At 41.8% G+C, this 24,786-nt stretch overlaps 1 protein-coding gene across 1 annotated transcript in view; it reads left to right on the top strand.

The window, feature by feature from the left end:
- The window catches only part of LOC124268086 (receptor-type tyrosine-protein phosphatase T-like), a 94,962-nt gene that overhangs the window by 48,080 nt on the left and 22,096 nt on the right, over positions 1-24,786 (top strand). Inside the window, exons 4-10 of the mRNA XM_046703105.1 lie at positions 5,774-5,867; positions 6,263-6,369; positions 6,516-6,757; positions 6,942-7,029; positions 7,235-7,311; positions 7,922-7,958; positions 8,706-8,803. Coding sequence (XP_046559061.1) covers positions 5,774-5,867; positions 6,263-6,369; positions 6,516-6,757; positions 6,942-7,029; positions 7,235-7,311; positions 7,922-7,958; positions 8,706-8,803 — 743 coding nt within the window. The remainder of the gene's footprint in view (positions 1-5,773; positions 5,868-6,262; positions 6,370-6,515; positions 6,758-6,941; positions 7,030-7,234; positions 7,312-7,921; positions 7,959-8,705; positions 8,804-24,786) is intronic.

Raw genomic sequence — 24,786 nt, 5'->3', positions numbered from 1 at the left:
CAACATGTAGTGTTTTGTATTTATATAGAAAGGTGAGTGGCGCTTGGTTTATACTCATGCGTATATAAACTGGGTGGTATTTGTGGTTGTATTTAAGATTCTTCTAGCGATTAAAATAATTTACACTGCCCTGTCAATCAAATATTTAAACTGCCATAGCAATCACGATATTTCAGATTCCCCGGGTCGAATATTCACATTTTCTCGAGTGTGAATTGTGAATGTTATCCATGTCATATATTCATATACAGAATGTGCGGGGATAACTCCTACTGGACGTACTTCACTGCACTTCACTGCACGTGGTCGACGGTAATCCTACCGGACAGCGTTATCGGGACGAGATTCTGACTCATATAGCAGTACCATTCTGCAAGATATGTATGGCCTTTATGGTCGACCCTCTTTACTGCAAGACGACAATGCAAGGCCGCATAGGGCCAGGATTGTCACGGAGTTCCTTAGGCAGCAGGGTGTGGAGCTGATGGGGTGGCTAGCATCCTCGCCAGACATCAACCCAATTGAGCATGCCTGGGATGAACTGGTCGATGTGTGTACACACGTCACCCAGCACCAGTGGATTTCCCAGGATTTCGCAGAAGTCTAGAAGAGGAATGGAATGCGATTCCGCAAGCTTTCTTTACTCCAAGACCAAAATTATCCTGTGAACAGGATAAGGTTGGGTCTTTGGCAAATAGTTCAAAACCTAAGACATATTATGTCTTTTAGCGGCATTTAGAAGTTGTATGTAGATATCCAAGATACATTTTGTGGATTTAAGCTTCTTTTTTATTTCCCTCAAAACGTTTCGGGACCATTACAGATGAATTCATCAGGTGAACGAAGGGATCTGTAATGGTCCGGAAACGTTGTGAGGGAAATAAAAAGAAGCTTAAATCCATAAAAAATATCTTTGACATCTAAGACATATTCTCAACATTCTGCTATGGACCATGTCCCAGTCCAAGTTTGATTGAGTTTGGTGACTGTAACGGTTAGACGTCATAAGAAGCCAGTGGAGCTTGGACCTTGTAGACTCTGTAATTCGTCCTATACGATAAGATAAATATTACTTCATGGTTATTTGTAATCATTGTTGTGATCTGATGAACACAGATAGTACTGAGAATTCTAGCACGACAATGTGTGATACTCGATTCTGATTGGCTGAGAGCTCATCAAAACCGTACTTAAATGACAGTTTAAGGACCGCTAATTAAAGTGACCGATTCAACGCGTATGAGTACAACGAACTCGTTGACCCTATTGTTTGTAAACAAACATGTCGGACATCGGCAATTTCTATCTCGGCAGCATCTTTGGTGTTTTTGAAGTAAAAAGCGAATGGTTTGAAGAAGAATTTCTTGACCCTAATCCCAGTGAAGAAACTACGAAACTGGAAAACCCGTCAGCAGCGCAAAAGCGGCAGTATATTCAAAGCGGGTCCAGATCTACGTGTGTTGACGTCGACAACACACGTCGGCCCACACGTCCTAACCTGACCGCTTCCGTCGACGTCCCGGCCGTAATGCCCAGTCCTTCCACTTCCACTGTCCATGTATCCAACATACAACGTGGCGTGTCAGGTCTTTTCCAAATTGGGAATAGTAGGGTGGTTATCAACAATTATTTCCGTGAATAAAGTTAACGCTAACGCGTTCGGTTTTGAAATTACATTTAGCGGTCATAAATCAACGATAAAGGACCGCAAAATTGAAAACAGAGTAGCTTTATCTTCTAAATATTAAAAAACATGTATCTGGACAAACGTATTGCTTTTTGTCATCATCTGCAAATGATATTTTTATAGAAAATATTGGCATGTACATGGTGTTTGACCCTATGGCATTCGAATAAAGAACATAGCATGTATGTGACATGTTGTGTATATATAGAATCTGTGTCTTCCCCACTTCCGGGTTATTGTAAGGAAGCGGGAAATGGAAAGTATCATTCACACGGTCAGTGTGTATGTCTCTCCATTACAGTCCTGCTCGTCACACATTGTAGAAGGTAAAGTACGGTTTCTATATTTCATATTGAAAGGAACGTGTACAATCGTTTTGTTTAACCGATATCAGACAATAAACACAGAAAGAAAATGCAACCAGACTGTCAATAGGACAATCGCACTTAAGGATGGTATTTAAGTCATGCATTTTAACAAACACTTAGCTTCATGCATGCAGTTTGAGTGATTTGTTTCATTGATTGTGTCATTTGACTTACTAATGTACATAGTAAATGTAAATGTGTAGAGAAAACGTCACCAACATGATTTAAAAGGAATTCGATGCCACGCCCACTTACTAATGGACCCTTAATGCGTCTTTAATAGTTGTGTTTAAAGAAAGACGTAAACTATGTTGTTGTAGAAGCTCATTTTGCCCACATGTCACAGGCTTCTGTAGGTTAGCGTTTCATCGACTACAGGTTGAGGGATTTGTACCTTCAAACATGCGTCACCACAGCGTCCTCGTTCTAACAATGTGCGGGCAGGCTCTCACTCTATGGACTGGTGAGTGTATGAAGCCGACGTTTATGTTCTATAACTGACGCATGCGCTCCTTTACACATGCCTCTCAGGTATTAATGTTGTCAGTGATTAAATGTATGACATGTTCATGAAATATAACATTGATGTTCAAACTAAATTTTAATCAGTGGATATAGTGCAGGCCCTTTCACGAATCATGAACTATCAGTAATATATCAGGTCCAAACATGAGATTTACTTGTCTTCGATGATTGGCTTCTTGTGTAATTTGTAACATAAAAGTTCAACTTTATATTAGGCTGGATAACATTGAATATCACTGATTTAGCATATCGCCAATTCACTTATGCCCAGTGTGTAATGCAGTGTCGAGAAATGCACGTCTGTACTTCTATAGTTGCAGGCTTCCCATCGTGTCAGGATAACAGTCCAGATAATTGTAGACCTATCCTCTGCAAGCAGCCAGGAGTCGGGCAACTGTGCCAGAAAACATGCGGTCTGTGTGTAGAAGGTGAGGGAGAAATGTACACACCAACTGCTGCTTTAGACAACTGTGTTTCATGGTGACCTGGTTATAGTGTTATGGTTGGATTATATAACCAGCCTTTTAATATGCATCTGATCTTTTGTCTGGTGAAATGAAAACAAGCCATAATCAAAACGAACTTATATTGTTGTAACTTTTGGTTTTCCCACTGAGTCACCAAGGCCGGCGATGAAGGGTGTACGATGTTTCCGTAGTCTTTCTTGTATTTCCTTCATTAGTTAGACAACATGCTCTTACGCAGTTGTCTCTGGAACTGTAAAACTCATTTTCAAGTCATAGAGATTTGCAAAAACTCACAAACACTGTAGGGGAGGACAGTTTATATGTTCTCATATTGATGGAATGATCTGTGCTACATTCTCAGTATTCCACCGCTTCTTTCATCTTGTTGTTAAATCTGTGTCGGGTTTTTAATAATGGTTATTGAACATGATTAACTATGAAACCTGTTTTCCACAGACTGCAGATCGGGATACTTCAAGGATGGTTCCTCGTGCAGGAAATGCAAGGATGGCGTCGATGTACAGTCAGACGACTATAGAAGGAAATGTGATGTTCCCTGTAACCATAGCAACACGTGGGGCGAAGACTGTCGAGCTCCATGTAGTAAAGGATGTAGGAATCAAACATGTCACCGGTGGAGAGGACACTGTCTCCAAAACTGCAAGCCAAGCTACTATGGGTCTACATGTGAATTACATTGTGACGGGTGCAGGTCGTGTGGAGACCGAGGTGATACTTGTGACAATGAGGGGAGGTGCTTGTGTGGCTGCATGAGAGGAAAACGAGGTGACAAATGTGACCAAGACTGTCTACACTGTGAAATGTGTTCAGGAAATAACTGTACATGTCAAGAAGGATTCCGGGGTGCTGTGCAGAGACTGCGTGAATGTGTAAGAGTTGTAAACAACTGTACATGTCAAGAAGGATTCCGGGGTGCGTTGTGCAGAGACCTGCGTGCTGTAAGAGTTGTAATGTAGCCAACTGTATATGTGAAGAAGGACTGTGAGGTGTGCAGTGAGAGAACTGTAATGTAGCCAACTGTATATGCAAGACCGGTTTCCATGGAGATGTCTGTACAGTACCCTGCCCCCTGCACTGCTCCCAAAACGTATGTGGTCAGGACGGAAAGTGTACACATGGTTGTGTCGTGGGATGGTATGGATCATGGTGTGATATACAATGTGATAACTGTGTTGGAGACCACTGCTCGTTAAACGGGACATGTATTTCCGGGTGCAATAGAGGGCGGTATGGTGCCAAGTGTGATAAAGCCTGTGATGCCAGCTGCGAGGACGAACTTTGTCACGGTAACGGAACCTGTGAAAGATGTAAGCCCGGATTCTATGGAGACCGTTGCAGGACCAGATGCAGCACTGGCTGTCGTAACCAGACATGTGACCGGAGTGGAACTTGTGGATCCTGCAGAGTTGGGAACTTTGGGGACACGTGTCAGCGACAGTGCAGCTCCAACTGTGTGAAACACACCTGTGAACAAATATCAGGAACGTGTATCAATGGCTGTGCCACAGGCTGGTACGGAGATACATGTGATGTAAACTGTCCCGACCGATGTGCCTCACGGTCCTGCCACAGAGACACCGGGTCCTGTCCATCTTGTGTACAGGGATTCCAAGGCTCCCACTGCAACGTGTCATGTCCACAGTACTGTACGAAATGTGAACAGTATAGCGACAAATGTCTCACTTGTCAACAAAAGCATTTCGGGTACGCGTGTGAAAAACTTTGTTCACCTGGTTGTCAAGGAGGAATATGCCGCCACGAAACTGGAATATGTTCACAGGGATGTATTGGAACATTCTACGGCCATTTCTGCAACAATTCCTGCAGCGACCACTGTGTCAACAGAGCCTGTCATACAGGAAGGACCGACGAAGATGCACCCCAATGTACTGACGGATGTGAAGATGGATGGTGGGGGGACTACTGTGACAACACGTGTCCTCTTCACTGTGTGAAATGTGACAGACATCGTGGCCAGTGTCTGGCGTGTGAAGCCACGAGATACGGCGAGAACTGTAACTTGACCTGTAACACTGCCTGCCTGAAGTCACAATGTAACCTGACAGGAGACTGTATAAACGGGTGTGAGAGCGGGCGTTACGGGAGCAGGTGTTCTGAAACATGTCCCCAGGTGTGCAACACGTGTCAACACGATGGTGCCTGTGTTACGTGTGCTGATGGCTGGACTGGAGAACACTGTACTGGTGTTGTCTTCGCATGTAAAAGAAATGTGTTGGTTATAACATTAGGCCACAACTCCTCATGTAATCCCTAGTGCAGAATCCTGGTCTGGGTTTGTTCCCAGGGATGGTTGCACACAGCGACTTGGTTTAGCCTGAACATTTGAACATGCAAAAAACGAGCCAAACAATTTCTTTTCACAACGCTCTCAACTTTTATCTGACTTGAGTCTTTTCTCCAACACCAAGGCGTAGCCTAGTGGGTTTACAAAGCGTCCGCTATTCACGCCGAAGACCCGGGTACAATGTGTGAACCCATTTGTGGTGTCCCCCGCCGGATATTGCTGGAATATTGCTAAACACGACGTGAAACTAAACTCTCTCACTCACTTACTCCAACATCAAGTTGACATGACATAGTATCACCGAAATATTGTTGAAAGTGACATTAAACCAAACACAACTATTCTGTCATATTTCTCTGTTACTACTGAATATCTAACATGTCCTCGTTTTCTTTGATAGAACCCAGCAGACCCCTGGCGCAGTTGCTGTGGGTTGTAATTCCATGTCTGCTGATAGCCACTCTCATCGTAATGGCCGTTGTAGTCATGCGGAGGTTAGATGAATTATAGTTATTCCCAGGGATAGAAGGAGGTGCATTTCTGTTTTGTGATTGCTGTTCCCGTGAGGATTCCGGGTTAGACTTGGTTCCTAGTAATCTAAACGTAGGCAGGTAGAACTTTGCGAAATAATGGATCGAGTGGTCGGACTCGGTGGCATGGATGATTGCGTGTTGGTGCACCCCGACAGCGTTGATCTTGGCTAATAATGTCAATAAACTGGTGTGACTGGCCCAGATAGGGCAGATTGTGACAGGGCAGAGTCATGGTGCTAAATGGATGGATGGATGCATGGATGCATGGATGCATGGATGAATGGATGCATGGAATTATTCCATTTATATCCATAAACGTTAATGAATATAATTGACCTATGTTTTACATTGTTTAGAAATAGTCCCAGACAAACAAGGAAAGAATGGAGACGAGTTCTTGGAGGACCAAACAGTGCCTCTTTAGTATGCATACTGAACCCAACATATGAAGCCTCTACAAACGGTAATATATACTGTGTGTTTGTATTTCTTCAGTCCAACATATTCAAGATTTTATATGTTAAAAAGTGATCAGTTATTGGAGTGAGGTAATGCCCATTGTATTTGATAAGTAAAAGTAATGAATAGTTTCTTGTGATTCAATTACAGGTTGTACAACCCCTGTGGACTTAGACGCCCTGGATTTGGGCGAGGAAGAAGTAGCGCCCCCTTGTGTTGACGTCAGGATAAGCGATGGGCAATGGTGTCCTCATTCACACTCTCTAGCATCCGGTGACGTCACTGACACTGCCCTTATTGACCAAGTGTGGTCAACGGAAGTGATGGTACACAATCTCAGACAATATGTTGAAAACATGAAGAGGGATGGCGGCCTTACTTCCCAGTTTTATGTGAGTGTAATTCTATAGACGAAAACTGCTGTAATTACATAGGAGGATCCTGAAGGATATACGTATATATCAGGGGCACACTCTTGGGAAAGGGGGCCGCAAACACCCCCCCCCCCCCCACCCCCCGATCCGCCTATGTTTATCATCTGTTTGTTATCGGCCCGCTTTTAATTTGTTGTTCCAGAACCTGCCCCGTGGACAGCTAGGTCCCTGTACCCTAGCCGGATTGCCAGAGAATGTCTCCAAGAACAGATACAGAAACATACTACCGTGTAAGTGCCTTTTGTCTTTAACTCTCATTATGCATGTGCGTGTGCGTGTGCGTGTGTGTGTGTGTGTCTTGTACACATCAGCTGTTATATAAAGACGCCATGTTCATTAAACTGTAACTGTAAAGGTCTCAACAGTATTTGGTATCTGTTACTGGACATGCAACAGGCTGTATGCATCATAACCATTACTCCCTTTGTTATGCAGATGATCACAGCAGAGTAAAACTTTCATGCGCCCCGACTGTACCTGGTTCTGACTTTATCAACGCCAATTTTATAAATGTAAGTTCTCTGTAAGACAAAGAAGACCAATGCATAGCTCATCGTCATGAAAACATTACAATGCAATGTGGCAGCCTTACCAACGGTATAAATGTTGCCGGATCAATATATATATATATATTAACTTCATGTCATTTTTAGAAGATATCGATACCTCCTGATAATGGCATATCATAGTAAATATTGTACCGTGAGATATGTAATAGTAATAGCAATAGCCCGCTTATATGGCGCTCATATCCAGGCACATTGCCTGCTCACGGCGCTACGTACATTACTATCACAGGAGGACACTATCATACTTTCCGATACTTTTTCAACTCCCTGGGGATCAGACAGCCATGCTGCCTGTTAGGCGCAATGAACTAAACAGTTACATTGCCAGCACATCCTCACGGGTACCCATTTTACAGCAGGGTGAACTGAGACAATGTGGATCTAAGTATCTTGTTCAAGGATACTACGCAAATGTGCCCACAGCGGGTGCCTCCGACGGGGATCGAACCCGGGCCTTCAGCGTGATAGGCAGACACCGTACCACTGCACTATTGCGCTCCATAAAATGGTATTGTATATGACCGTTGCCAACTAATGTGTTCCGCTGTTCCAGGGATATGGTGAACCGAAAGCATTTGTTGCCACACAAGGTAATACAGATTTCTCATTCGTTTGAAAAAGTCCGTGGCTTCAGATAATATCTACTCACTTTTGTATGAAGAAATGTACACAAATAGTTGCCAGTGTATGTGTACTTCAGCATTATTACACACGGGTTCTGAATATCTTTATGAGATAATTATGGTTGTTTGGTTGAAAGTTATTCAACGAGTGTTGTGTAACCAAACTAGGTTATTCCAAGATAGTGACGTCAAACTGACAAACTTTCTGTTGCCACCTCGATATTTCACATTAACATTCAAGACCATTCAAGCTTTTATTTTACCAAAACTGTCAACAATACAAAACATTAGGTTTGTGGATAATCAAAATTATATTTTTGTGATTAGTATTATTTTTCAACTGAATATTTTTAATTGTATATTTTCATCTATAAAGTAGTCGTGACAGAGTTATCTCCCTTTCGTTTTGTTTACATCCGGCATCGTCTGCTTGATTTGTCATCATGGATCACACTGTTTTCACGTCCTGTGTGTAATAAATAGATCGCAAAACTCGTGGATGTTGAATATGGTGAATATTCCAACGAGATATGTTTAAACGTTTATATTAATTTAATACGCTAGTAAATAAATCGAAACATTTACAAATATCTCTTTGGAATATTTTCCACATTCAACACCCGCGAGTTTTGTAATCTCTATTTCATCAATGTGCCCCTGTAGTGTACACGTCTACATTGTACTTAACATCTAACCTGCCTTCATATATCACAGGCCCTTACGCAGCTGTGATGGGGGATTTCTGGAGAATGATATGGGAAACTGATGCCAGCAAAGTGATAATGCTGACCAACTTGGTGGAGAACAGAAAGGTTAGTCAGTGGTATGTTTGTTACTGAAAAAATATCACCCTGCGCTAATCACATCAACTTCAATGACAAATCATCGAATACAGTGTACTATTGGATAATCATGATAGTAAATGTGTTTTCCAGGCAAAGTGTGAGAAGTACTGGCCCGACTACGGCCAGCCTGGCACTAGCTATGACGATGTCCATGTCCAGTGTGTGGCCGAGGATGATCTGATGGACTACACAGTCAGGACGTTCAACTACACAGGGTAAGGATAAACTACACAGGGTAAGGATAAACTACACAGTCATGTCGTTCCCTGTACACAGAGTAAGGATGAACTACACAGTCAGGACGTTCTCTGTACACAGGGTAAGGATAAACTACACAGTGAGGACGTTCTCTGTACACAGGGTAAGAATAAACTACACAGTCAGGTCGTTCTCTGTACACAGGGTAAGGATGAACTACACAGTCAGGAGGTTTTCTGTATACAGGGTAAGGATAAACTACACAGTCAGGACGTTATCTGTACACAGGGTAAGGATGAACTACATAATCAGGTCGTTCTCTGTACACAGGGCAAGGATAAACTACACAGTCAGGTCGTTCTCTGTACACAGGGTAAGGATAAACTACACAGTCAGGACATTCCTTGTACACAGGGTAAGGATAAACTACACAGTAAGGAGGTTCTCTGTACACAGGGTAAGGGTGAACTACACAGTCAGGTCGTTCTCTGTACACAGGGTAAGGATAAACTACACAGTCAGGTCGTTCTCTGTACACAGGGTAAGGATAAACTGCACAGTCAGGACGTTCTCTGTACACAGGGTAAGGATAAACTACACAGTCAGGACGTTCTCTGTACACAGGGTAAGGCTAAACTACACAGTCAGGACGTTCTCTGTACACGGGGTAAGGATAAACTACACAGTCAGGTCGTTCTCTGTACACATGGTAAGGATAAACTACACAGTCAGGACGTTCTCTGTACACAGGGTAAAGATGAACTACACAGTCAGGTCGTTCTCTGTACACATGGTAAGGATAAACTACACAGTCAGGACCTTCTCTGTACACAGGGTAAGGATAAACTACACAGTCAGGACGTTCAATCTACACAGGGTAAGGATAAACTACACAGTCAGGTCGTTCTCTGTATACAGGGTAAGGATGAACTACACAGTCAGGACGTTCCCTATACACAGGGTAAGGATAAACTACACTGTCAGGACGTTCTCTGTATACAGGGTAAGGATAAACTACACAGTCAGGACGTTCTCTGTACACAGGGTAAGGATAAACTACACAGTCAGGTCGTTCTCTGTACACAGGGTAAGGCTAAACTACACAGTCAGGACATTCCTTGTACACAGGGTAAGGATAAACTACACAGTAAGGAGGTTCTCTGTACACAGGGTAAGGGTGAACTACACAGTCAGGTCGTTCTCTGTATACAGGGTAAGGATAAACTACACAGTCAGGTCGTTCTCTGTACACAGGGTAAGGATAAACTGCACAGTCAGGATGTTCTCTGTACACAGGGTAAGGATAAACTACACAGTCAGGACATTCTCTGTATACAGGGTAAGGATGAACTACACAGTCAGGTCGTTTTCTGTACACAGGGTAAGGATGAACTACACAGTCAGGTCGTTCTCTGTATACAGGGTAAGGATAAACTACACAGTCAGCAGGTTCTCTGTACACAGGGTAAGGATGAACTACACCGTCAGGTCGTTCTCTGTACACAGGGTAAGGATAAACTACACAGTCAGGTCGTTCTCTGTACACAGGGTAAGGATAAACTACACTGTCAGGACGTTCTCTGTACACAGGGTAAGGATGAACTACACAGTCAGGTCGTTCTCTGTACACAGGGTAAGGATAAACTACACAGTCAGGACGTTCTCTGTACACAGGGTAAGGATAAACTACACAGTCAGGTCGTTCTCTGTACACAGGGTAAGGATAAACTACACAGTCAGGACGTTCTCTCTACACAGGGTAAGGATAAACTACACAGTCAGGACGTTCTCTGTACACAGGGTAAGGATGAACTACACAGTCAGGACGTTCTCTGTATACAGGGTAAGGATGAACTACACAGTCAGGACGTTCTCTGTACACACGGTAAAGATAAACTACACAGTCAGGACGTTCAACCTACACAGGGTAAGGATAAACTACACAGTCAGGACGTTCTCTGTATACAGGGTAAGGATGAACTACACAGTCAGGACATTCCCTGTACACAGGGTAAGGTTGAACTACACAGTCAGGTCGTTCTCTGTACACAGGGTAAGGATAAACTACACAGTCAGGACGTTCTCTGTACACAGGGTAAGGATAAACTACACAGTCAGGTCGTTCTCTGTACACAGAGTAAGGATAAACTACACAGTCAGGACGTTCTCTGTACACAGGGTAAGGCTAAACTACACAGTCAGGACGTTCTCTGTACACGGGGTAAGGATAAACTACACAGTCAGGTCGTTCTCTGTACACAGGGTAAGGATAAACTACACAGTCAGGACGTTCTCTGTACACAGGGTAGAGATGAACTACACAGTCAGGTCGTTCTCTGTACACAGGGTAAGGATAAACTACACAGTCAGGACGTTCTCTGTACACAGGGTAAGGATAAACTACACAGTCAGGACGTTCAATCTACACAGGGTAAGGATAAACTACACAGTCAGGTCGTTCTCTGTACACAGGGTAAGGATAAACTACACAGTCAGGACGTTCTCTGTACACAGGGTAAGGATAAACTACACAGTCAGGACGTTCTCTGTACACAGGGTAAGGATAAACTACACAGTCAGGACGTTCTCTGTACACAGGGTAAGGATAAACTACACAGTCAGGGTGTTCTCTGTACACAGGGTAAGGATAAACTACACAGTCAGGACGTTCCTCTGTACACAGGGTAAGGATAAACTACACAGTCAGGACGTTCTCTGTACACAGGGTAAGGATGAACTACACAGTCAGGTCGTTCTCTGTACACAGGGTAAGGATAAACTACACAGTCAGGTCGTTCTCTGTACACAGGGTAAGGATAAACTACACAGTCAGGACGTTCTCTGTACACAGGGTAAGGATAAACTACACAGTCAGGACGTTCTCTGTACACAGGGTAAGGATGAACTACACAGTCAGGTCGTTCTCTGTACACAGGGTAAGGATGAACTACACAGTCAGGTCGTTCTCTGTACACAGGGTAAGGATAAACTACACAGTCAGGACGTTCTCTGTACACAGGGTAAGGATGAACTACACAGTCAGGTCGTTCTCTGTACACAGGGTAAGGATAAACTACACAGTCAGGACGTTCTCTGTACACAGGGTAAGGATAAACTACACAGTCAGGACGTTCTCTGTACACAGGGTAAGGATAAACTACACAGTCAGGTCGTTCTCTGTACACAGGGTAAGGATAAACTACACAGTCAGGTCGTTCTCTGTACACAGGGTAAGGATGAACTACACAGTCAGGACGTTCTCTGTACACAGGGTAAGGATAAACTACACAGTCAGGACGTTCTCTCTGTACAGACAGTAAGGATAAACTACACAGTCAGGTCGTTCTCTGTACACAGGGTAAGGATAAACTACACAGTCAGGTCGTTCTCTGTACACAGGGTAAGGATGAACTACACAGTCAGGACGTTCTCTGTACACAGGGTAAGGATAAACTACACTGTCAGGACGTTCTCTGTACAGAGAGTAAGGATAAACTACACAGTCAGGTCGTTCTCTGTACACAGGGTAAGGATAAACTACACAGTCAGGTCGTTCTCTGTACACAGGGTAAGGATGAACTACACAGTCAGGACGTTCTCTGTATACAGGGTAAGGATGAACTACACAGTCAGGTCGTTCTCTGTACACAGGGTAAGGATAAACTACACAGTCAGGTCGTTCTCTGTACACAGGGTAAGGATGAACTACACAGTCAGGACGTTCTCTGTACACAGGGTAAGGATAAACTACACAGTCAGGTCGTTCTCTGTACACAGGGTAAGGATAAACTACACAGTCAGGACGTTCTCTGTACACAGGTAAGGATAAACTACACAGTCAGGTCGTTCTCTGTACACAGGGTAAGGATAAACTACACAGTCAGGTCGTTCTCTGTATACAGGGTAAGGATGAACTACACAGTCAGGACGTTCTCTGTATACAGGGTAAGGATAAACTACACAGTCAGGACGTTCTCTGTACACAGGGTAAGGATGAACTACACAGTCAGGTCGTTCTCTGTACACAGGGTAAGGATAAACTACACAGTCAGGACGTTCTCTGTATACAGGGTAAGGATGAACTACACAGTCAGGACGTTCTCTGTACACAGGGTAAGGATAAACTACACAGTCAGGTCGTTCTCTGTACACAGGGTAAGGATAAACTACACAGTCAGGACGTTCTCTGTACACAGGGTAAGGATAAACTACACAGTCAGGAGGTTTTCTGTACACAGGGTAAGGATAAACTACACACTCAGTCAGGTTCTCTGTACACAGGTTAGGATGAATTACACAGTCAGGACGTTCCCTGTACACAGGGTAAGGATGAACTACACAGTCAGGTCGTTCTCTGTACACAGGGTAAGGATAAACTACACAATCAGGACGTTCTCTGTACACAGGGTAAGGATAAACTACACAGTCAGGTCGTTCTCTGTACACAGGGTAAGGATAAACTACACAGTCAGCAGGTTCTCTGTACACAGGGTAAGGATAAACGACACAGTCAGCAGGTTCTCTGTACACAGGGTAAGGATAAACTACACAGTCAGCAGGTTCTCTGTACACAGGGTAATGATGAACTACACAATCAGGACGTTCTCTGTACACAGGGTAAGGATAAACTACAGTCAGCAGGTTCTCTGTACACAGGGTAAGGATAAACGACGCAGTCAGTAGGTTCTCTGTACACAGGGTGTGGATAAACGACACAGTCAGCAGGTTCTCTGTACACAGGGTAAGGATAAACTACACAGTCAGCAGGTTCTCTGTACACAGGGTAAGGATGAACTACACAGTCAGGTCGTTCTCTGTATACAGGGCAAGATAAATTACATAGATGAACTGAATGGATCAATACATAGGGTACGGTGAGGTGACACAGGGTTTAGTACACAGGGTATGTTGAGGTGAAACAAGGATCAATAGACAGCGTATGATGAGGTAAAACAGGGAGTAATACACAGTGTACAGTGAGGTGAAATGTGAATCAGTTCACGGGGTACGGTGATGTGAAACAGGGATTAATACACAGGGTACGGTGAGGTGAAACAGGGATTAATACACAGGGTACGGTGAGGTGAAACAGGGATCAATAGACAGGGTACGGTGAGGTGAAACAGGGATTAATACACAGGGTACGGTGAGGTGAAACAGGTATCAATTGACAGGGTACGGTGAGGTGAAACAGGGATTAATAGACAGGGTACGGTGGGGTGAAACAGGGATGAATAGACAGGGTACGGTGGGGTGAAACAGGGATTAATAGACAGGGTACGGTGAGGTGAACAGGGATCAATAGACAGGGTACGGTGAGGTGAAACAGGGATTAATACACAGGGTACGGTGAGGTGAAACAGGGATCAATAGACAGGGTACGGTGAGGTGAAACAGGGATCACTAGACAGGGTACGGTGAGGTGAATCAGGGATGAATAGACAGGGTACGGTGAGGTGAAACAGGGATTAATAGACAGGGTACGGTGAGGTGAACAGGGATCAATAGACAGGGTACGGTGAGGTGAAACAGGGATTAATACACAGGGTACGGTGAGGTGAAACAGGGATCAATAAACAGGGTACGGTGAGGTGAAACAGGGATCACTAGACAGGGTACGGTGAGGTGAATCAGGGATGAATAGACAGGGTACGGTGAGGTGAAACAGGGATCTATATGCACGGTACTGTGAGAAAAAGCAGCGATTGATATCAGCTTGTCCCTTGTGATACAATGACATCAAATAGGGTTTGGTGCATAGATTACCGTAAATATAAATGCGGAATGATACATGTGGTTTGGTTTTAGATTACCGTAAAGATAAATGCTGAATAATACATGTGGTTTGGTGCGGTGTAAATGGGTTCGGGTTGACACCAAGTAAAGGACTCAGTTTATTGTTATCTCGTTTGATGACACCCTTTGTTTTACAAAGATCTTATACTATTTACAATGAGAGATTTGTCTGGAACAATAGTCAGTGTTGTCCAACAAGCATTGTTTCACAGGAAGGACAGCCACCAAGGACGCTGCAGCACTACCACTTCACAGCATGGCCAGACAAGGGTGTTCCACATGAAGTTAGCTCTCTTGTTGAGTTCTACAGGCTTGTCAGCAACTCCCCATCTACAAGCCATGGGCCAAAGGTCGTACACTGCAGGCACGTAGCACTGACTCACATATTAATGTGTGAGGACGTAATCCAGACTTCTGTCAGTACCAGACCATTTACCGTTCCCATTAGTAACCCATAGAAAACTTCTTTTACTGCGGATTCCGGACTGAAATTGATTTAAGAAGACGATTTTACCATGAAATAGCTCCTGTAACTTAACGCTTCAAACACACCAACAGCATATCCTTCGACGAAGAAGAATTTATTTGATTCATGTGCTTTATAGTTTGATAAGATTCATTTGCTATCCAAACTCAGACCGATGGTTTCTTTAAATATTTTGCATGTGTTTTCCAGTGCTGGGATTGGCCGCACAGGAACCTTTATTGCTCTGGACTATTTGGTTGCACAAGCCAAGGAGGAAGGCGTCGTAGATGCCTATGAATGTATTGTCAAACTCCGGCACCAGCGTATGGATCTTATCCAGACAAAGGGTGAGAGCTGATGGAGATTAAGTTTCCTGTGAGAGTGATGGTATCATATGTATTGTTTGTCGATTGTAATTTCCAAATGTTTAATTCGAGACCTTTTCTTTTTTCTGTTCCTGGAATGAAAAATATAATACAAGGGGTGCAAACCTTTTGGCTCATTTCTCTTTTGAAGATGCCCATGAGTCTGCTAGCGTTTGTGTCATAATGTTGCTCACCACCCCAGTATGTATCAGTCAGTTGTGTGGTGTGATCCTAGTCATCCTCTAGTAGACATACATTTGACCACTTGCAGCATGTAATGGGCCATAGTATATGGGGGGTATTCATTTTAAAGGATTATTATTATCTGTTTGTAGGATCAGTACATATTTCTACACGATGCTTTGATCGAGGCCCTTCCTTCGTCTGACAGACCGACAAGAAGAAACCCGTGAATGCAAGGTCCTCAAAACATTTGTATAAACAATCAAACACAGTTGTGTCGAACATACGGGTGTCTCGACACAAAAACTTGTATCCTGTGTATTCATTCTATATTCAGCTTTTTTCGGTTGTATCGAACCTTGGGTAACTGGAAACTTTTCTTAGGTTCCTACAACTTCGCAACAACGGTATTTTGACAGTGTAGTGATGACGACAAAAATGCCTCGTGGATTTCGTTGATATTACAACTTCCAAAATGACATGTAATTTGTTGCGCACTTGCACTGGGTTAATGCCTTAATCTGCTAAGAATGTTCAACACCATCATTACTTTTACAGAAATTGCTAGTGTTACAACGAAGTCAACCGAAAATATTGTCTCAGAGGCTACGTATCTAGATAGAAAATGTCTGGTTTGTGAGTGTGAGTGTTCCTGTCTCTAAACTCCTACCAGTTTGTGTATCTGAGTATATATGTCCACGTGTTTGTGAGTGTTCCTGTCTCTAAACTCCTACCAGTTTGTGTATCTGAGTATATATGTCCACATGTTTGTGGGTGTGAATGTTCCAGTCTCCAAACTCCTACCAGTTTGTGTATCTGAGTATATATGTCCACGTGTTTGTGGGTGTGAGTCTTCCTGTTCCTAAACTTCTACCAGTTTGTGTATCTGAGTATATATGTCCACATGTTTGTGGGTGTGAGTGTTCCTGTCCCTAAACTTCTACCAGTTTGTGTATCTGAGTATATATGTCCACATGTTTGTGAGTGTGAGTGTTCCTGTCCCTAAACTTACCCTACCAGTTTGTGTATCTCTAAGTATATATGTCCACGTGTGTTGTGAGTGAGTGTTACCAGTTTGTGTATCTGAGTATATATGTCCACGTGTTTGTGAGAGTGTGTTCCTGTCTCTAAACTCCTACCAGTTTGTGTATCTGAGTATATATGTCCACGTGTTTGTGGAGTGTTTGTGAGTGTGAATGTGTTCCTGTCTCTAAACTCCTACCAGTTTGTGTATCTGAGTATATATGTCCACGTGTTTGTGAGTCTGAGTGTTCCAGTTTCTAAACTCCTACCAGTTTGTGTATCTGAGGACATCGGGGTTTATGTCCACGTGTTTGTGAGTCTGACAGTTAGGCAGTTTAGATAGCTGTAGACTGTAGAGTCAGAACTACTCCAACTGTAAAAGCCTTGTCATGTACAGAGATATAGACCTTCGGGGTGCTGGAATGATGGAATGTGTCTATAGTGTAAATATTTGCATTGTTTGTTCAACTAGTCAATATTTCAATACTATGTATAATCTATATAAATAACATGTAATAAATTCCCTCATGTGTAATATATTTTGAGTCTTTACTAATAAACGATCGATTTAAACATATTATCGATAATATGAATACGAATATGAACAACTAGAAAACATGTTTTAATCCATGGCCCTTATAAGGTCACCTTAGAGTGGTTACGTTAAATGTCTGATTCACTCAGGGAATATGGGTTATCTGAAACATGTTATAATCCCTAAACCTATAGGGGTCACGTGACATGTCTGATTTACTCAGGAAATATGGGTGATCCGGAATATGTTATAATCCCTGAACCGCATAGGGGTCACGTGACATGTCTGATTCACTCAGGAAATATGGGTAATCCGAAGCATGTTATAATCCCTGAACCGCATATGGGTCACGTGGCATATCTGATTTACTCAGGAAATATGGGTAATCCTGAACATGTTATAATCCCTGAACCGCATACGGGTCACGTGACATGTCTGATTCACTCAGGGAATATGGGTAATCCGGAACATGTTATAATCCCTGAACCGCATAGGGGTCACGTGACATGTCTGATTCACTCAGGAAATATGGGTTATCCGGAATATGTTATAATCCCGGAACCGCATAGGGGTCACGTGACATGTCTGATTCACTCAGGAAATATGGGTAATCCGGAATATGTTATAATCCCTGAACCGCATAGGGGTCACGTGACATGTCTGATTCACTCAGGAAATATGGGTAATCCAGAATATGTTATAATCCCTGAACCGCATAGGGGTCACGTGACATGTCTGATTCACTCAGGAAATATGGGTAATCCGGAACATGTTATAATCCCTGAACCGCATAGGGGTCACGTGACATGTCTGATTCACTCAGGAAATATGGGTAATCCGGAATATGTTATAATCCCTGAACCGCATAGGGGTCACGTGACATGTCTGATTCATTTAGGGAATATGGGTAATCCGGAACATGTTACAATCCCTGAACCGCATACGGGTCACGTGACATGTCTGATTCACTCAGGGAATATGGGTAATCCGGAACATGTTATAATCCCTGAACCGCATAGGGTTCACGTGACATGTCTGATTCATTCAGGAAATATGGGTAATCCGGAACATGTTATAATCCCTGAACCGCATACGGGTCACGTGACATGTCTGATTCACTCAGGGAATATGGGTAATCCGGAACATGTTATAATCCCTGAACCGCATACGGGTCACGTGACATGTCTGATTCACTCAGGGAATATGGGTAATCCGGAACATGTTATAATCCCTGAACCGCATACGGGTCACGTGACATGTCTGATTCACTCAGGGAATATGGGTAATCCGGAATATGTTATAATCCCTGAACCGCATAGGGTTCACGTGACATGTCTGATTCACTCAGGGAATATGGGTAATCCGGAACATGTTATAATCAATGTATTAAAAGGATTATATATTTTCTTTAACACAGATAATCATATCTATAACCGCAATAACACAGCCTGTTAAGACGAGGTCATTAGTTCATACACACGGAGTGCGTTTGTCCATGTCTGGTGTCTTGTCAACAATGTGTTGAATGATGTTAACGTCTACTTACCTTCATTCCTTATTCAAAAGACTTATCAAAATAGGAAACGTTGACAGGGGAATGTATCCGTATTCTTCCATACTCACCGACAATCACGTTTATTTATACTATTTTTTTGTATATCTTTACAAGCCACCATAATCTCTTGGTCTCTATACTTATATAAAGATTCATATAGGACTAGAGCAGGAACCTCTAGATGGGCGTGGGCGGTTGACGTCCCAACAACGTGTACAACGTGTAGGGCCAACTCTGGTTGTTCCCGCCCTTATAGTATTGGGTTTTGTTGTTTCTTTAATATTTTGTTATTGGTTCCCAAGATTACAATGTCATATATATACAAAACTGTGACACATACAGATAAATGGTGTACAGGTATTATATCAATATGATAATAATAAACATATGTAAATCAATAAAAGTGAAAGATGATATCAGGCATATATGGATACATTTCGTACTGGGAAGTGAAGGCCCCATTTGTGATTGAAATCTTTTATTTTATTATTTTGTTTTTTGGATGTATGATTTTCCACAAAGAGTATTTCTTTCAGAGGATTTATAAATAAAGTTATATTGGGATGCATATTCGTAATGCTGCATAACGATTTAGTAATCTAATTTGATGTAGAGTACCAAACCAAACTGTATGTTTTGGTAATAGCAATGAATGAGGGTATGAATTGTTAAGCCAACTTTCCAAAAAGTTTGTGTCTCCTGACATTTCCAGTATACATGACAAACGCTCTCATTTACATCATTGCAGAAACAACACAAACTGTTGTCACCTTTTTTCATTTTAAGCAATTCTCTTTTTGTATAAATAATATCTTGTAGAAATCTATAAGTTTTATTTCTTTCAATCCTTTTCTATATACTGTAAATGTATTTTTCCAATCAAAGTCTGTTTCAGGAAATAATACCTGCCATTTATTACAAATGTTGGATGTATATCATTAGAAATACGTTTATCTTTGATGTTTCTACTTAATAGTTATGGCATTGGTTAACATTGAAATCCCTGACTGGTATTAAACAACATTGAATTATGAGTGTTTTCCCAAGAGTCAGGTAATACATATAGTGATTATCTATAATCTAAAAAGTGCCTTTGATATCATATTTTTGATTGATAATAATCCAGCTTCATCACAAATATCCTTAATATTTATAATCCCTTCATCTGTCCAGTTCGTTATGTAGTTTGATGAATGTTTAAAATTGTGATTAAACCATAATGATTGGGATAGAATTTCAATGATGTTATATGGGTCAATATAATGTTTTTTGTGAAATAGTTGCCATGCTTTTAGCACATCATGCTAAAAAGGATTTTCAATCTTAATGTAAGATTCAGATTTTGCTCCAAAATTAAATATATCTTTGAAAGGTGATAGGTATATTGCATGGGTTATTCTTATCACATCTTTTGAAATACCGTCCTTAAGTGGATAATTTCAAAGCGTCCATAAATCGTTTTGTATCAGTCATTCTCAATCCTCCTTCTTCATAGTTGCAATTGTTTCTTTTATTACAGTCCGCTTTATTTTATCATTCTTGTCATTCCATATAAATTTTAAAAAAACTCTTTTTCAAGGGACGTGATAAATTCGGCTGGTGTGTTGGGCAAGCTATTGAAAATATGAACCAATTTCGAGATTGCTAGAGTTTTTGTTACTGTTATTTTACCAATAAGTGTTAAATTTCTTTTTTTCCAGGATGCTAAGAGTCTATTAATTTCCTCCTGTCTCTTTCTGGTGTTGATTGCCCTTAAGCCTTCTAGATCTGGTGTAAATGTAATACCTAGTACATCAAATTCACCAATTACCCATTCAATTTTCAGATCATTACATATTTTATCAGTAGATTTAGCTTTTGATCCAATCCAGATTGCTTTTGATTTATCTAAATTAATTTTCAAAACTGACGTTTTGTAGAAAGTATTAACTGTGTCAATAGCAGAGTACAAACTCTTCTCAAGGAATAGTTCAGTATCATCAGCATATTGATCCAGTTTATATTCAGTATCATTGATGTCAATACCTTTGATGTTTTCAATATTTCTTATCATGCAACCAAGAATCTCAGCAACAAAGAGGAAAAGATAGTGTTTCTTCCTGTCTACATCCCCTTTCATTTGCAAAGAAGTCCGACAGATTACCATGTTGGTTAACACAAGATGTTGTTTCATAAATTAATATATTTATCTATCTTATCATTTCAGGGACAAACTTAAAATGTATGTAAAACTAGGTCGATAAATGTTTTTGCAACAGTATGAAACGTTTTTTCAAAATCATTCAGAATCAGCAAATCAGGAACGTTTTGTTTCTTTGTTTCAAACATTATGTCACATAACAATCTTGTATTTTCACTAATAGTCCCACCCGGTACAAAATCAGTTAGATTAGAGTGAATAAGTTCATCTGAAGTAGTTTTTAATCTATGTGCATTGCAGGAGCCGATAATTCTATAAAAAGCATTAAGTAAAGTAATTGGCCTCCAATTTTTAAGTAATGTACTGTCTTTTCATATTCAAAGACATTTCATTTTTGTTGACACATTTTAAAATACTCTTCAAAAAGAAACTTGACATAGGAAAAAATATAATTTTAGGAAAATATTTGACACAAACCAACCCATGCTGAATCCCAACATGTGGAGGAATGGTTGCCGACGACAAAACGTTTGAAAAGAGAAACGTTGAACCAAAACGTAACGTTACACTCACGTCTGTAGTGAATCGCTAAAACGCACCCTACATGAAATACACGTGCATCATGAAATTGTGTATCACCCTGAGTTGAAGCCTATTACTGTAGGCTTTAAAAAGCCACATCAGTGGTTCTCCGTATGCATTGCTTTAAGCCACCATAGACGACAAGACAATGAAAAGACTGACAGCAGCTCAACGACACAACGCCATCGGCCGTTTATAAGGACGGGCATTGCAGCAGGAGGTGGCAAAGGCACTTCAGCGTGTCCAGACAGACCATCTCAAACCTATGGACCCGATACAACAATACTGGGAGTGTTAATGACAGACCCAGGTCAGGTCAGGTCGACCTAGAGTTACCACCGCCGCCCAGGATCGCTACATCCGGTTGAGACATCTTCGTTGAAACACCACGGCCGCATCATACACAACAATCCAAATCCCTGGACTGCGCCGAATCTCCGACCCGACAGTGCGCAGTTGGCTATGGGAAGCCAGACCTTTTGCCAGAAGACCAGTTCAACGTCACGTCGTTCCCTTCATCAGCGTCAACGGTTGATCTTTGGAGCATGGCAATGCTCGACCTCACGCTGCACGTGTTTGACAGGACTTCCTACATCAAAACAATGTTCAGGTGTTACCTTGGCCTTCTCGACCACCCGAGTTGTCCCCCATTGAACATATATAGGATGCTCTTGATCGACGCTTGCGCCAGCGTAATCCGCCACCTCAGACACTACACGAACTGCTCACAGCACTTCAGCAAGAGTATCAAAACATTCCTCAAGACAGCATTCAGCATCTCTTTTTTTCGATGGGTCACCGCTGCCAAGCTGTTATCGATGCTCATGGTGGTCACACCAGATATACTGACATTTTACTCTGACCAAGTGGCTTTAATAGCCCTCTGTGGTTTTACCAAACACTTTCTGGATAATCATGATTTGGAAATTTGTAAAGTGATGATTTTACTATAATTGAGCAATGATGTCATGTTTGAATCAGTTATATGCACTCAGTAAGTAAACCCCCAAACAGCATGTCACGTTTCTTTTTCTGAAGAGTTTATATCTATAGATTCATATGTTTAATTCTTTCCAAACATTTTAAAGAAATCAATATGAAATCAATCAATCCCTGGGCTTGTATTATTCTTCATCCTGTAACCAGCATTGCTAATTTCATCCATACCGATTTCTCTTTGAAGATTGTCTCTTAGTGTTTTATTTAGAGTTGGACTTTTAATGTCCTTCAAGCAGCCTTCTGCCTTCTACTGTTGAGGAGAAGCATGGAAATTTGTATATGATAGTTTTACTTCATTAAGTATTGATTTGCTGTCTGTAATTTCATTCTTGTCATTAGCTATGAACTTATTGATTGATATTTGGAGAAATTTCTATTTTCCAGATGGCGGAAATATGTTGAAGGTTTTTCTCCTTCATACCAAAGAATTTGGTTTCAGATTTGTATTTCTTTCATTTATTCATTTTCAACCATATCATAGCGTTAAAAGGGTTAAAAGACTATTCTGAGTCACTTGTATCTTAATGAGAATATTTCCACTTTTCTTCACAACTGACGAACAACTATCACATTGAAAATGTCATGAGGCAGTTTATCGGGCAAATTGACAAAGTAATACGGAAATACCAAATCGTGAATTCCTTGGTGTGAAAGAACAAATGAACAAAAGAATCGAAACTAAATGGTTTTTCCGCCAGTTTCGTTTTCACGGGTGAGGTAAATATGGTGGGGGCCACAACAATATAGTATAACGGTTAACACACTTTAGATTAAGTGCATGAATGTTGTTTTATGCCACAATCGGAAATATTACAGCTGTCGGGATGAGTTATAAATAATTGAGTCTTAGCCTAGCAAACTGAATAGTCGAAATATACGAGCCCCGTACAAACAAAACCCGACCATCCAATTGCATTTAGTAGCATATCAAGACCAGCATGAGGTCAGTCAGCCAGAATATAGCGACAGGCTATTTCGAAAGCGTTGATCAGCTGTCTACGTATTCCATTGTACAAGACATGACGTCAGTATAGCAGTTGAAACACTAATATCTACTGTTGAAAATAATGAAATATGAAATCGCGAATTGCTAGAGGAAAGACACAGCAATGTGTTTAATTGCACTGTTATTAACACAACCACTGGGCAACATATCATGATCTACGAATACAGGAGAATATGAGAGTATTTGATAGTGCGGAGTGGACACCATTGCAGAAAACGTCGTCATCACACCAGTGTCACCATTACTACACATTCACACCAGTGCCATGGTTTCTACACCCTCGCACCAATGTCACATTACTACATCTTCACACCAATGTCACCATTACTACACCTTCACACCAGTGTCACCATTACTACATCTTCACACCAGTGTCACCATTACTACATCTTCACACCAGTGTCACCATTACTACATCTTCACACCAGTGTCAACATTACTACACCTTCACAGAAGTGTCACCATTACTACACCTTCACACCAGCGTTACCATTACTACACCTTCACACCAGTGTCAACATTGCTACACCTTCACACCAGTGTCACCATTACTACACCTTCACACCAGTGTCACCATTACCATTACTACACCTTCACACCAGTGTCACCATTACTACACCTTCACACCAGTGTCAACATTGCTACACCTTCACACCAGTGTCACCATTACTACATCTTCACACCAGTGTCACCATTACTACACCTTCACACCAGTGTCACCATTGCTACACCTTCACACCAGTGTCACCATTACTACACCTTCACACCAGTGTCACCAGTACTACACCTTCACACCAGTGTCACCAGTACTACACCTTCACACCAGTGTCACCATTACTACATCTTCACACCAGTGTCACCATTACTACACCTTCACACCAGTGTCACCATTACTACATCTTCACACCAGTGTCACCATTACTACACCTTCACACCAGTGTCAACATTGCTACACCTTCACACCAGTGTCACCATTACTACATCTTCACACCAGTGTCACCATTACTACACCTTCACACCAGTGTCACCATTGCTACACCTTCACACCAGTGTCACCATTACTACACCTTCACACCAGTGTCACCAGTACTACACCTTCACA

This window comes from Haliotis rubra, unplaced genomic scaffold, assembly GCF_003918875.1.
Source record: "Haliotis rubra isolate DU_JTF1 unplaced genomic scaffold, ASM391887v1 Scf136, whole genome shotgun sequence".
Lineage (NCBI taxonomy): Eukaryota > Metazoa > Mollusca > Gastropoda > Lepetellida > Haliotidae > Haliotis > Haliotis rubra.
This window is presented reverse-complemented; position numbering and strand designations above follow the sequence as displayed.